This window comes from Cygnus atratus, chromosome Z (genome assembly GCF_013377495.2).
Source record: "Cygnus atratus isolate AKBS03 ecotype Queensland, Australia chromosome Z, CAtr_DNAZoo_HiC_assembly, whole genome shotgun sequence".
NCBI classification, from domain to species: domain Eukaryota; kingdom Metazoa; phylum Chordata; class Aves; order Anseriformes; family Anatidae; genus Cygnus; species Cygnus atratus.
This window is the reverse complement of record NC_066396.1, coordinates 55,523,061-55,538,393: the sequence shown is the minus strand read 5'-3', so window position 1 is coordinate 55,538,393 and position 15,333 is coordinate 55,523,061. Positions and strand designations below refer to the sequence as shown.

The following is a 15,333-nucleotide window of genomic DNA, read 5'->3' as shown; positions in this document are numbered from 1 at the left end:
AGTCCCAACTCTCTTAGCCTTTTCTCTTTGAAGAGGTGCTCCAGTCCCTTCATCGTCTTTGTGGCCTCACGTTGGACCCTCTGCAGTGTGTCTGTGTCTCTTGTTCACTGGGGAGCCCAGAACTGGACACAGTTCTCCAGGTGTGGCCTTACCAGTGCTGAGTAGAGAGGGATAATCACCTCCTTCAACCTACTGGCAACACTTTGCCTAATGCAACCGAGGATATAGCTTATCCTCATCTACCAAGCTACTCATCTTATTGTGGAAGTCTTTCAGGTGGGTTAAGCAGTTTCCCTTTTGTAAGTCTTGCTGGTTACTCCCAGTCGCCTTCTCATCTTTCATGCATCCGGAAATGGTTTACAGAACAAGTTGCTCTATCATCTTTCCTGGAATTGAGGTGAGATTGTCGGGCTTGTAGGTCCCAAGGTCTTTCTTCTTGCCCTTCTTGAAGATAGGTGTGATCATTGGTCTTTCTTTCAGTCTTCAGGAAGCTCTCAAGATTACCACAGTTTCTCAACAGGCAAAAGAGACTGGCTTCACAATGACATCAGCCAGCTCTATAAACTCTTGTGGGTGCATCACATCAGTTCCATGGATTTATGTATGTCCAGTTCATTTAAATCTTCCCTTGGGCCCCCATTCTGATCCTCTTCCACCAAGGCTAAGTCTCCCTTGGTCCAGCCTTTCCCTGTGTTCTCAGGGGTCTGGGGTTCCTGGAGCTGATCTGATTAGTAAAGACTGAGGCGAAGAAGCCATTGAGTCTCTCTGCTATTTCTTTATCTTGTGTCACCAGGGCAGGGACCCTGACACGTTTAGCTATGGGCCCATATTATTCCTAGCCTTCCCGTTGCTGCTGATGTACTTTCTTCTTGACCTCACCAGGCAGGAAAGCCAAAGGCCACTTGGAATCCAGCCTTTGTTCTTGTGCAATCAGATGCTGTCTCTGTATACATCCTGGGTCACCCGACCCTGCTTCCACCTCTTGTATGCTTCACAAGTGTCTTGACTTGCTCATATAAAACTCTCGATAATGGTTTAGCATAATGACATGCCTGAAGACTTCTAAGAGTTTTTTCATAAACAAAATGGGAATAAACTGGCATGTTGGAGGGAATTAAATTCATCACTGAAGCTTAACAACCTTCTTGTATGTTGTTTCTACACAGGGTTTACATGTAACAGCTCACAGAATCCCAAGGCCTTCTGGCCAAGGAGAGGGCCTTCTGGAGGTCTTCAGCCATGCCCCCAGACATAGATGGGGTGACCATAGCTTTATCTAGACAAGGCCCTGTAAAATCCAGGGAATAGAGAAACCAGAATGGCAATGCACTGTTCCTTTCTGTTAAGCTTCAACATTCTTACTTTTTGACAAAGTCTGTGTTAATTTAAATATGTGTTCCTTAATACAATGTGAGATAAGGTCCGTTCAGCGCTGCTTCCATTTAGTGTTCTTACTGTAGTCCCAGCTCATTTTCTGCTGGTGTTCTGCATTCTCTAGAGGTAACTACAGATAATTTTTTATGTAAACTTTAATGTAATTACACTCTGAAATACGTTTTTGTTGGTATTTGAGTTGCGTTTCTGAATGATCTGCTCTGGAAGACTTAACTGCATACACAAATTTCAGTGTTCTTGGGGATTTTTGCACAGTTGACCGTAAGCGTGCTTTACAAAGGCTGATAATTATTGTGTTTCCTGTAATCTGGTTCTTTGCAGACCAGGGTGTATTGATGGAGGCATGAGACTGTGCTGTGGTTGTTAGCTAGAGCAAACTTTTGCTTGCAGACAGGTAAGCAAATGCAGAAGTAGAATTTAGAAGTCTTGTAGCAGCTTGCCATCTGTGCAATTATGCAGAAATTAAGTAGTGCATGGAACTTGAATGCTCTAAAATTATTAACTGTGATGATAAGGCATATTTAGTAGTGACACTAATGCAATTTTCTTTCTCGATAACAGAGTTTCAGAAGCAGGAAGGCACGAAGTCCCATCAGAAAAACATGCAGCTCTATGACACACCCTATGAACCAGAAGGCAGTGGTGTGGAATCTGATTCTGAAAGTGTGGTGAGTCAACGTTTACGAGAAAGCAAATTGCCACAGGATGATGACAGGCCTGCAGATGAGTATGATCAGCCATGGGAGTGGAATAAAGTCACCATCCCAGCTCTGGCAGGTAGGAATCCTAGATTCTGACCAGAAAATTCTCTTTCACAGCATATATGCCTGCCTTTAGGAGAAGTCAAATGTTTCTGCTCTTTTGAAGGGTGAGGGGTGGGGAGAATGGGGGCTGGGGAGAAATCTGTCAAAAACGTTTGTGGGCAGTCTCAAGTCCTTACCTGCTGCAAAAATGTGGAACATTGCACTTTACTGATTTGCTGCTTCAGGTGAGCTGTTGTCAACCATCTCAGTGCTCGGTTCATGTTAGTAAACCCCTTAATCTCACCCCTATTTCAGTGAGTATGATGCAGGTAGTGTTTATTGTTGAGTGGATCTGTGATGAGAGTGATGCTTTGCAAGGTCCTTAACTTATGGGCCACTTCTTAAAAGGGCAGGACATAAAGTAGCTGTGTCATGTGCATGCGGTAACATGCTTTTCTTTGGTGATGTTTCTTGGTGTTTGTCACTTGTCATTTTCATTCCAATCGTGAGCATTCCCATAGATGTGTAGAACTTGTTTTCAGATTAATTCTTTTGAATGGCTGAGTTTCTTCCACATAAGAACTTGTCAGTCAGGGAGACCTCACACAAAACTACTTGCTCTCTCTGCAAATATCTGTGCTTGGTGTTGGTTATTTTCTTAGTCCCTGATGCTGCTTCGCAGAAATGGCTAGGGGGCTTCATTCACTGATGTGATTCTAGAAGCCAAGGGCTTTTTTTATTGGTAGAACCTCAGTGTTCACAGCAAAGCCTGGCCAAGTCATGGTTTGACCATGTTCCAGGAAGCTCCTATGGGATGCTAGTCATACATGCTTTATGATTTCCCCCTCAATTATATGTTCTTGTTAAAAGCTGTCTAGGAACAGGGTTGTTCATCCTTTTTTTTTTGGCTTCCCAAGAAGGCTTGGGAGGAAGAGCTATATGTGGTGAGAACTGTGGGTGTGAGAAAAGACGAGAGATGTGGCTCTGGAACCATGGAAGAATACTGACAGCAATGTTTAGGAGTAGTCAGTGTGGATTTACCATGGGTAAATCCTGCCTGACAAGCCTTATTGATTTCTGTATTGAAACTACTTGATCCCTTGATGGGAGGAGAGCAGTAGGTGTCATCTGCATTGAGTTCAGCCTTCAACGTGTTGTGCTATGGCATCCTTGTTTTGTGGTTTGAAATGCTGTGGCTTAGATGGGTGGACTACTAAATGAGTGGAAAAAATGCCAGGATCATTGAACTCAATGGGTAGTGTTTAGTGATTCATACTCTTCCTGGAATCAGTTTACAGGTGTGATTCCACATGGGACCAGTTCTGGAACCCTTCCTGTTCAACGTCTTTATCAGTATAATCTGGAGGAGGAGAGGGAATGCAAGTCATCAGGTTTGGAACGGTGTCAAATGGAGGGGTGAAGAGCTGTCGTGCAGAGCGTATGGGACAGGCTGGAGAAAAGGGCTGGCAACAAACTTGTGAAACCCATCCAGGACAAATTCAAAGATCTGCACCTGGAGCAGACTAACTCCTTGAGATGATATAGACCAAGGCTGCCAGGTTACAGCTTCACTGGAAAGGGCCTAGGAGTCCCAAGGGAAAGTGGAGTAAACACGGCTGGCAGTACTCCCTGGTACTGATGAAGGACAGCAGCATCCTGGCCTTTGTAAACAGGAGTATAGCCAGTAGGTCAAGCAGAGTTTCCCTTTACTTGACATTTTTTGGACAAGACGTGGAATGTTGTGCCCAGTGTTGTGTCCAGCATTCTGATGTCAGAAGGATGCTGATAAATGTTGATTTCAGCAGACAGACACCAAAATGACAGGAAACTGCAGCACATGAGGAGATGCTGACAGAACTGACTTTGAGCTTGCTTAGTCTGCAGAAGAGAAAGCTTTGGAGGGATCCAATAGCAGCTTTTCAGTGTCTCCAAGGAGGTCTTCAAGAAGATAGAGCTAGGCTTTTCACAGATGAGCAGGTGTATGATCGGAAGATGAGAGACAACAGGCATAAGTTGTATCAGGCCAGGTTCTGATGTGATACAGGGAAGTTTTTTTTTCCCCTCTGTGAGGACAGCCAAGAGATATTTTGCAGTCTTCGGCTTTTATATATCTTCATCCTGAGAAAAGGGATGAGTGGATAGATCTCTGAACAATCTTATCTAATCATGTAGCAGAGCCTGCCTTGACAAGGTTGGACTAGACACCTCCCAAGATCCCTTTCTACTTGAATTACTCTATGGTTTGGCAGTTCTATGTTCCGTGATATGGCCACACTGCAAAATTGGGAGTGCATTCTCTCAACAGTTCTACAGGGACACTGTTTTGTAAACAGTCTGTTGTGACACTGCCCTTCTTGGGTGTTCCTGGCCTGATCACCTAATAGGTAGGTGGAGGTGGGGGACACAAACGTTTCTCTTGTAGCACAGTGTAGTACAGCAGTGTGGATCTGTCGTAAGAGTGATTTCTACCCCTCAGCTTCATTTGTTCATTTGTCTTTGTGTTGCAATTGATTTTGTTTGCTTCCAACCTAAGCTGATGTCTGTAGCATCCATCCTGAGAATGTGGCTGGGAGCAAGAGACCTGGATGAGCCTGAAGCAGCTGCCTCAAAAAAGAAACCTTGTGCTCAACATCCCCTTTCTTCTTTTTGGGCTCCTATGGAAGAGAAAAAGAGACTAGAGAAATTCGATTTCTACTTTCTAGCAGCATGGTTTGCTTTGGCATGTTAGATGTTAATAACCTTTGTAGGATTCCAGACTCAGTCAATTGCCATTAAGTATATGCTAATGGTTCTTTGGAGCCTGGATCTAAGCCACCATCCAGTTCTGTTGCATGCTGTGCAGGTATAATGTCTCTCCCTAAAGAGCATGAACTCCAGCACAAAAGCCTAACCTGTTTATGTGGCTTCCAGTAGGATATACAGCTTTGCTGATGAACCCTGCCACGTTGGAAGCAGGCTTCAGTTCGGGCTTGCCTGAGCTGACTCATCCCCTTTGAGCCAGTTAAAATGCTTGCAAGAATTGTGCTGGGAGACTGTCTGGCTGGGAGATCCTGGCCACAGCTGGGATATATACTGTGTGTCAAGATAGGCTAGTCAATTTGGCCATACTCATAGGAGGCACATATCACTAAATTTCCAGTGCCACTAAGGTGTTTTTGCAGATGCTGAAAGTCAGCCTGTCACACCAATCTGCACCTATGCCTAGTCGCTCTCATTTGTCCTTGTCCTATCTAACACCTGGTCCTATCACGTCACCTTCTTACGTCTCCTTGGGAATTCTCAACTCCTACCTTCAGACGCCAGCTCCCTATAGCTCCCTATAACCCTTTCCTAGTACCCGAGTGTGCATTTCTGCCCACAAGGAAGGAAAATGCTGTGCTTCATTTTTTTATCCCCATCCTTCTTAGCACACTGGGCTAGTGCTGTGCGGGTGCCTGTAATGACTACAGATTGCTGTTGAAGAGCTTCTGCAAGGAAGCAATACAGTTAATTCTGGCTGGCTGCATCACCTGAGAGTCATCCAGATATTTTTCTCCATTCTCTCCAGTGTTTGGCTGGATGCATGGTCTGCAATTCCTGCATGTGTTCTTGGACAATTTTGGAAGAGAGCTATTTTTGAGCAAAAAATATTTTATTTGAAGACAAGGGTAAATAAAGCCCTTGGACTGCATAAAATATTGGGAAGGAACACATGCTTGAATATGTGACCCTGAAATCTTTAAAGGTGGAATTCTTTAGGGCTATTCATTTCTCTGCAGTTTCTTTCTGTGTTGTAGCCTAGCATAGTTTTTGCCTTGTGAGCTGAGTGTCTCTTTATGTACTAGTTTTGATAATATTCCAAAGGCTAAGAATAATATCAGAGTTGCTGTGAGCTTCCCGCACAAGGATGGTAACTGTGTGCTACCCAGAGGACATTTTTCTTTCAAAGTATGCAAAATACCTAAAACAGAAACTTCATTGTTTAGCAATACTGAGATACAAGCTAAATATTTACAGTACAACTCTGTGGAACCAGGGCACATCTGTCTGCAGTGAGATCATACTTTACAGATTTCTCAATTAGTAGTAATACAGCAGCCACAGAGGTGAGGTTACTGGCTTCAAAAGTTATTGTCCCAAGAGTCATGTGTGTGCATATGGAAATCTCAGACCTTACTCTTCATGCATTGTGCATATCAAATGGAAAGGCTGAGTTTAAATTAAATCCAGAGAATAAATGTATTGGTTTCTACTGCATTCCTTTTTGTGCACTACTTGGCATTTGTGAAGTCTTGGAGTGCTCTAATCATCTTCATGCCCAACTTTTTGATCTTTAGTGGGTAAATGCTGAAGTAGTCTTGAGTGTTGATTAAAAAAAAATAAAAAATCTTAGCATTGTCAGTTTTTCTTCATCAGGTAGTCTTTAATTAGTATGTATTTGAGTGTAGATTAACGAGACACCATCTACCCAATATTAGATTTTATGATTGGCCTGTGTGTAAATATTCTTCTAAGGCATTACGTAGTTAACTTTTATGAAAGCACATATTGCTTTACAAAATTAACAGACTAAAAGGAAATTTAATTAAAAAGTATTATGATATGGTTGAATTCCTTATGGGCTCACATCAGCATGCAAAGTTCTGTTTTACAGTGCTAAGAGAGTAAACATATTTTTAGATGAATTAGATTTCTGTGATGGGGTGTGTCATTCATTACAACTTAGCATGTCTTAGGTACCTGGTTGTTTGCTACAAAGCAACGCATCAGGACTGGCTGCAAGCATAGATTCAAGCTGCTGTCTAACCGGTTCTCTCCTATACTTTAACTGCTTGGAATCATAAATATTTAAAATAAGGGAAGAAGAGATTCAACTCCTAAGTTTGAAACAATGACATGTTTGCAGCGGAGAAGTACTGACCCTCTGCTGAGATATTTGAAGTGCTTTTCTGACTTTCATGTGTACTGTGGTTCTGTAATGTAGCTAGTTAAGCTGTGTGGGTTTTGCTGGCTTCTTGAGTGAGGTGGATTTCTCTGAAGATCACAACGTTGTCTAAGTGGAATTAGAAATTAAAGGTTCACAACTGAAGCCACTTCCTGCTAAAACTTTCCTATTTTGAGAGGTTCATCCACAGGGAACAGTATGCATTTGTGATGTGAAGTGCAGACACAATGAGCTTTATGCAGCAAACATTTTTGATTTGTTAGGTGATAGACTTAGGAAACAAGCCAAAATGGCAAGAAACACTAGAATTACCATGGAGTCAACTACTCATGCAAGTCTTTTAAGGAAAACTTTTGTACCTCTGCCATGGTTTCAAGACTTATTGGTGAAGTATGGATAGGAGCTGTCTGTCTCCAGCCTGGAGTCCGAGATGTGCCAGACCAAAAGGGTGCACAAACTGTGAAGTCTGCTCAGTCTGAGGGAGAGCATGTGTTTGCTGTAGCTCCCAAGCACTGGCTGGGTCTGGTGTCGTGCTGATGCTTGCGGAGCAGGCTATGTAGAGCCTTACTCGGGGACTTCAGCTGTTGATTGCAGTGCTGAAAGATGTGTCTCTTTGTATTGGAGTGCAGCATCTTGACTGTCTGAAGTTTGAGTTGTTTCACAAACAGGTTTGGCTTTGTTTCATTGGAGGCTGTACAGAGAAGAAAGCAGGAAGGAAATAATGGCTGAAGCTGAAGTGCATTTTTGAAGGTTTTTATGAGATGTGGGCAGGTCTTGTTAGACCTCCTGCTGAGCTGGGCAAACCAGTTTGCCCAGAGGAGTTGAGTTTGGCAAAATAACAGGAACAAGGTAACTTTCTGGTATATAAGTCTGTCTGGAAAAGGAGATAGCAAAACCAGAGAGTCCATTTGGGAACTTCAAGCTGACCCTGGCTCCTGCTTGGGGTGTGAGAGAGAGCAGGAATTTCCTGGTGGGCATAGCAAACCTTTGGGTAAAGGAAATGCATGTGAAATCTGTAAAACCAATCTCAGTTATCACTTAAGAATATCAGTGCTCCTCTAGTACGAAGAAGGCCATCTGGTAGTAGCTTTCACCACTCGGCGTTGATCACAGAGCCCTTGATGAAGGATCTTCAAGTTACTTGGCCACCTATGCTGCATGCAACTGCTGATGCACAGAAGGATGGTGCCCAGGATGCTAGGGGATTAAAAGCAGGATTGTTCTGGCATACCACCCCAGCGGGGTAAGCCACCAGCTACAGGGCAGGAGAGGATAATGAGGAAGAGTCAGGGATGCAGTCGGTTCCAAAACAGTAACAGTTGCATAAACAGAAATACCATGGCAATAAGAAACTTTCCACTCTCAACTGCATGGAGTTGAACTTCTGAACCATCACTGTATGTACTGCATCTTTAGTCAAGAGTGGATTTATAGTACCCTAAAAATCCATCCTGATAACAGCATCACATGGGTCAGTGCCTGACTAGATAGCATACTTGCCAGTTTTGTCTGCCTGGATATCCCTTTTAGGCTGCTTCTTCCTGCCAATTTAGTTCACAAAAAAAGAAATAGGGCAGGAGCCAAGAGACATGTCTCAGCTTTTCAGACAAACAAAACATTCAAAAGCATTTGAAATTTCAACTTTGTGCTATTTTTGTAGAACAGATCCTATTTCCAACCATCACCATGTCATAAAGATATCACTGTTTACTGTAAGAACTGAGTTTCGTATTTTTGTGAAATGATTTTTTTGGTGTCTGAAAGATGTTGCTCAGTCAGTAGCAGACAACATTAAGTTCACCAGTATTCAGAGTTCCCAAATTATAGTATCCAGGTGTTTTTCTTACAGTTGAAACCACTATGCTGTTCGTATGTGTCACTTGCAAGTACACACATGCAATGTTTCTCCTTGTTATGCTAATCAACCTCATTACTGGATAATGAAAGCTCAATATGAATTTGCATTTTAAAATGTAACCATACTTCTGCCATGTATACTTCAGAATATGGTTTAATACATTTGCCCAATTTTGGTAATAATTGGTGCCTGCCTACTTTGTCTCTAAGAAGAGGAGCAATTTGGAAGTGTTCTAAGTCATGAAGAAAGCTTGTAAAAATAGCCAAAACAAAGTGCTCTAGAATATTTTCCTTGTCCAACGCATCTCTATTCTGTATGCATAATCTTTTTGAAGATTACAGCCCCTTCCTGTTGTAAAGTTGCTTTAAAGCACTAAGTATTACCAGTCACATGCCTAACTGGCTGTGTTGTTACAAGTCGAGGTTTGAATGCAAGTGATCTACAACAAGCTTTAGTAGGGATTCCCTGTAACTGTTTTTGCAACATTTTCTGTAATGCTGCTGTTGAAATCCACACAGAAGCTGACTGCTTTGTGTGCACTCTGATATTTGCTTCCTGAGCTTCCTGATACAGTGAGGTTTGTTCAGCCTGTTCCCCACTAGATGACCTTAGAAACAATAATCCATCCACAGCTGGGAGTGTTTGTTACTTTGTGATGAAGAAGCAAACCCCGGAGGGCAGTGAGAGTGTATGGAAGATGGTGTGGATAGCTCCTTTCACTGCTTCTGTCAGAATTCAATTCTTTAATTCTTTGAAGTTATAGATATGTAGAGTCTGTAAGTGTGGTTTTTATAGGAATGAGGATGCAGACCTCATTACTATGTGCTTTGCTAAATAAACCATATTGCTTTCCTTGGCATCACAGAGTTTGTGAGAGAAACTTAAAAAGTGTGCTTTTCCCTTTTCATCACTTTGTACTCTAGCCTTTCAAGACAAAAGCCTTGTGGTTGCATTATATAAGTAGAAACATTTTTAATTGATCACTGTTTGACAGCATTTCTGATGTGGGTACATGGTTGTTACCTGTTTGGAAGTGCACTGAGACTGCAGTTCAGATGATCCATCTAAGCTGAGGCAAGCTGGGTTTGCAATGTTCTCACTTGCTTGTTGGCTTAATTGTAGAAGGTGACTGAAAGCCTGTGTAGTGGGTTTATGTGGCAAGGTTTTGGTGGTGGTGGGCTGCAGGGGTGGCTTCTGTGAGCAGAGCCCAGCAGCTGCCCCATGTCAGAGCAGAGCCAGCCCCAGACAGCTCCAAAGGGACCTGCTGCTGGCCAGAGCCGAGCTAGGGAGTGATGCTGGGTGGGCCTCTGGGAGAGCAGTCAGAAGGAAGGGGAAAAAGTACTGCTGCTCAACAGCAGCTGGGAGAGAAGAGTGAGAAAGTGTGAGAGGAACAGCCCTGCAGCCCCCCAGGTGAGTGCAGCAGGAGGGCAAGAGGTGCTCCAGGCAGGCAGCAGCAGTTCCCCTGCGGCCTGTGCACGGAGAGGCCCCTGGTGGAGCAGGCTGTCCCCCTGCAGCCCACGGGTCCCACACGGAGCAGATCTCCACGCTGCAGCCCCCCCGTGGAGGAGCCCCCGCTGGAGCAGGTGGATGTGGCCTGGAGGAGGCTGCGGCCCATGGAGAGCCCCCGCAGGAGCAGGCCCCGGGCCGGAGCTGCAGCCCGTGGACAGGAGCCCCCGCAGGAGCAGGGGGTCTGGGGGGAGCTGCCGCCCACCCGTGGGGGACCCGTGCTGGAGCAGTTTGCTCCTGGGGGATGGATGGACCCCGTGGTACGGAGCCATGTGGGAGCAGTTGTTGAAGAGCTGCTGCCTGTGGGCAGCCCCCACAGGCTCAGTTCGGGAAGGACGGCATCCCGTGGGAGGGACCCCACGTGGAGCAGGGGCGGAGAGGGGCAGAGAAGGAGTGGCAGAGATGAAGTGACTGATCGCAGCCACCATTCCCCTGTTCCCCTGCACTGCTTGGAGGGAGGAGGTGGAAGAGGATGGATGGAATGTGGAGAAGGTGCTTTTGGTTTCTTTGCTTTGTTTCTCGCTTCTCTAGCTTGCTAGTAAAAGGAAATAAATTTTACTAATTTCACTACTCTGACTCTGTTTTGCCTATCACAATAATTCTTGGGTGATTTCCCTGTCCTTATCTCAACCCTTGAGCCCTTTGCATCGTATTTTCTCCCCCTTTTTCTTCGAGGTGGGGGAATGAAAGAGCAGTTTTGGTGGAGCTCATCTGCCCACCTGACTAAAACCACCGCAGCCTGTCTTCATTACTGCAAGGGGTAGTTCAACAGCATCATCTCTTGGGGAAGAAAACACCAATTGTTAATGTAAGCATGGGTTATTTTAACGGGATTTAGAAGGGTATGGATTTTGTTGATGGAAAGGCAAGAGTTTTAGGGCTGTATTTTGCATAGTTAGAAACACTTTAGATGATACATATAACTTGGTAGGTAAACCACTGTATCTGAATGTTGGTGGATGCATGTTTATTCTCCCTGGGAAGTATGAAGCTTCTCTAAATGCTACAGCTGTGTTGGTCCTTATTACCCTTGCCTAGAGAGGTAATTATTTTGTATCTTGCAGCCCAATTTAATGGAAGTGAGAAACGACAAGCATCTCCTTCTCCCTCAAATGACCAGCGCAGGCAGTTAAGAGCACCTGGAAGAGGCTTTAAACCCATCAAACATGGCAGCCCAGAATTTTGTGGGATCCTGGGAGAGAGAATAGATCCAACCGTTCCACTGGAAAAGCAGATGTAAGTAAGCACAGCAATTGCTTTCTAGCTCTTTGCCTTCCCACTTACAGGAACAGCAGATGTCCTAGATCCTGCTGTCCAGCTCCCTTTCCTCTGCATCCCCTGCATTAGTGCACACAGAAAACTATCCTTGTTAATTCTGCAAACTGTAAATAACTTTTTTTGGGGACAATATAGAGTTAAATAGAAACCTCTCACCTCAGGAACAGTGAATTTTGTCTGCTAAATCACATGCAGTTATTCCCCTTATAACCATGTTGATTACCTTGCATTGGACAAAGGAGGTATGTATCACGTAATCCAAAATGTCCTTTAAAGCTGCATGAATTCTCTATCTTTGTGGCTGTATATCATGTTTCTAGTATCTCAGACATGCCTTGTATTTGGCTGTAATACTGCTCTAGTGAGAGCCTGATGAGACCAGTTACAAAACTTTACAAAAAGAGTGTTATTTCTATTCTGTGTTGTCAAAGCTGAGGATGGTATTTAGAATCAGCTTTGTCAGCTCCAAACTCAAGTTCTGGAGAAATTCTATGGAGTGAATATCTGTTATCCACAAGGGTGGCTTCTGTCCTGCCTCCTTTTTACCCTTCTCTGAGCCATTTGGACAGACTGGCTTGTGTGGTGGAGTGACGCACTGTCCTGTATCATGCTGGATGTGCAGCCTCAGAAAAGGGGCCAAAAACAAAGAAAAATCTTTGAGTGGAACAATTTACACAGGGTACATTGATATTTGTGAGCACTGAGTCGTCCAACAGATTCACACAGTGAAGTCAGGGACTTGTGTCTTTAATCCTCAAGACAGTCCCACTTTAGACACTGTCATTCTAAGTTAGATGCAGAATTTATATTCAAAGGAGAGGGAGGACGTAATTTAACATGGGTGTGAGGGTGTTCTCTGTCAGAATACTTCATCTCTGAATGGTACAGGTATTGGTAAGATTAGTGCTGAATCCTTTTGCTCTTCAAATCCTTGGTAGGAGAGAATCCCCTCTATCAGTTGAGTCTGAGAGAAGGTGTTTCCTGAAGTTCTTTTTCCTTTGATGTACTATTTTTACATACAGTGTTTGGAACCTTAAGCTTGAAAAAGAGATTATCATCTTCCACGTGGTATGATATTACACCTACTCAACCTCAGCCTTTGAGGCACCTGCTCATTGACAGAGGGTAGACTTATGTGTAACACAGGAAATAGTGACCACTGTTGTGAAATCACTTGCTGATACTACAGATAAATAACTAAAGGCTATGCATTTGACTGTAAAATTTGGCCCTCAGACTTGAATAGTTCCAGCCTACCATAAGCCCCCAAAATACATTTAAGCCACTACGGAAAGTTGAGCATCTGTTAATTAACTTTTGACTTGAATGGATTGTTGTGTAGATATCTATTACAGTGTAACTGCAACTTAGAAATGGAGACTGCAGAGTCGGTTTTGTTTCCTTTAATTATTCAAGTGTGAGTCACAATATTATTTTTAATTCTTCATTTTGTAGGATCAAAACTGAAATGAATGTCCAGTTAACCATAAATGATCAGAAAATTAATGAGTGGATTTATTGTACGTTTGATTATTCGTAATCATTCAAAATGCTTAATTTTTTAATAGTGTGAGATTCCTTCATGGCACCATACCATATTTTCTGTATAAGAATGGAATCTCTTTTTTTTGTAGAGAGGATCTACATGAAAAGTAGCATGCAAATTAACAGGTGAATTTCTAATATGTAGGTTAGGAAGCTTCCCAAACAGGCAGAAATTCCAATGTGTAATATATTAAATTACTTCTAGTTGCTCGTGATTAAGGAATCCGTAACCATAAACTGAGTAACTCATGGACACAGGGGAATTGAATGAATTTGTTCTGCTTCCTCCACATAACAGTGTAAAAAAGGAAAGTGTGCTCTGCCATTTTGTATGTTCTATTGAAAGTGAATCCCTCCCTGCTTTGTATACAAGGTCTGGTGACTTCCTGTTTTGCTCTGACCAATTCAGAAATGGAGTAGTGTTGTGCATCCTGTGAGCCGTAATAACTGATCACACCTACTGCATAACTGATGCAGCTGTCCTGTTTGCAGTGGAGCTGTGACCCCATAGCATCTGAAATCTGATCATAGGCAAAGCAAGAGACATCAGGAAGAGCATCTGTAAACCACAGTCAGGATGCTTTCAGTTAGTCTTGGAAAGTGTGATTGCGTTTCAATTTTGCTTCTAGGTTTGTATTGTGTGCCTGTGCTTTCTGGGATATCTTAGAAGATATGCTTGTCTTCAGGCTCTCATGTCCCGTGCTTTTGCATTGGTGTGTTTTACAAGTTGTTATTTCACAGTTCTGCGATCACATAATTCACATTTGAATCTTTGAACTTTCTGTACAAATACCTATATGTTGACATTTAAAAAACAGACACACCCAGGGCAAACAGCCCTGGTACAGTTGAAACTGCAAATTAGCCAGGAACTTTTAAACTGATTACAGCACTATGCTTATCTCAGTTAGCTGGAACAGGAGCAAGCTGAATGTCCCATTTACATGAGCATATGATTCACAAGCAATTACACTTCTCGATACTGCTGTTTACTCTCAGCTGTAGCCAGAACAGCTTCCAGGCATTGTTTCTGAATCAGATGTTCTCCCATCAGTTGTCTTCATACTTTGCTGTTTTTCTTCTGACTGTTTTGAAAGCTGGCTTTGTTTCCTGGAACCAACTCTGCATTCTTTTTCCATGAACCTCTCTGCCAACCGGGGATCACCAGGCCCAAAGAATGCACAAAGTACTTCCCTCTGAATATCAGACTCCATTTATCTCCCTGATTTGGGCTAGGTCATATTTTGTTTTGGTTTTACTTGGCCATTTAGGAAGAAATGATTTATAAACAATAGGAATAATTTTTAGGCGCTCTCAAATACGTTTTCTGATTGACTCTTAGTATTCGTATTCTTCACATTCAGAAGACAGACTAGTCTTTAACCTAGTCTTTAAATTGCTTGTTGAGAAATACTCTTCAGCAGTAACTGATGAGGTACAGAAGGAATGCTGCCTGAAAACATCTACATCTGTGTGTCGGTGTTACTTGTAATGTGATGGAGCTGTCAGGGTCTCCCTTTTTCAAGTCTGTCTTGAATATATAATAGTAAAACCCTCCTTGTAGTAGCTTTCTCTAATGCAGGCTTCAGTTGTAGCCAGGCATGAGATGATTTCTTCTTCTGAACACCAACTTTCATTTTGCCCATTTGACAGTGGAGCTGCCATTAGGTCAAGATAGTCAAAAGCATGACTTCTGTCAAAAGAACCTCTCTGTTTATTCACTTTCCTTTTAATTGAACATCTCTCTTAAAGTAAGTTAAGCAGATGAATGAATTTAGAACAAATGGAAGGAAACTGTTTTGCACACGGCGAGTCAGTTCCTGGTAATGACAGGCAGAGAGCATTTCTGGTGCATGCATTATCCTGCTTAGGCGGTGTCATATCGTGCTTCAAAGTGTTTTTTCCAGTTGCAGGAAGGGGGAGATCTCCTTCAGAGACATGACTGACCCTGTGCAGGGCCAGGCATGTTACATGGCTGGGGGAAGGGTCAAAGCATTTTGAATGCCAATACAAAAAAGCAGGTACTGAGGAGTTTATTTGCACTAGTCAGTTTAGTAGAGGACACATCTCTCCTCTCCCCATTC

General features: G+C 43.1%; 1 protein-coding gene across 1 annotated transcript in view; it reads left to right on the top strand.

The window, feature by feature from the left end:
* Positions 1-15,333, top strand: part of SHB (SH2 domain containing adaptor protein B) — an 80,718-nt gene that overhangs the window by 44,172 nt on the left and 21,213 nt on the right. The window contains exons 4-5 of the mRNA XM_050716540.1: positions 1,957-2,172; positions 11,491-11,662. Coding sequence (XP_050572497.1) covers positions 1,957-2,172; positions 11,491-11,662 — 388 coding nt within the window. The remainder of the gene's footprint in view (positions 1-1,956; positions 2,173-11,490; positions 11,663-15,333) is intronic.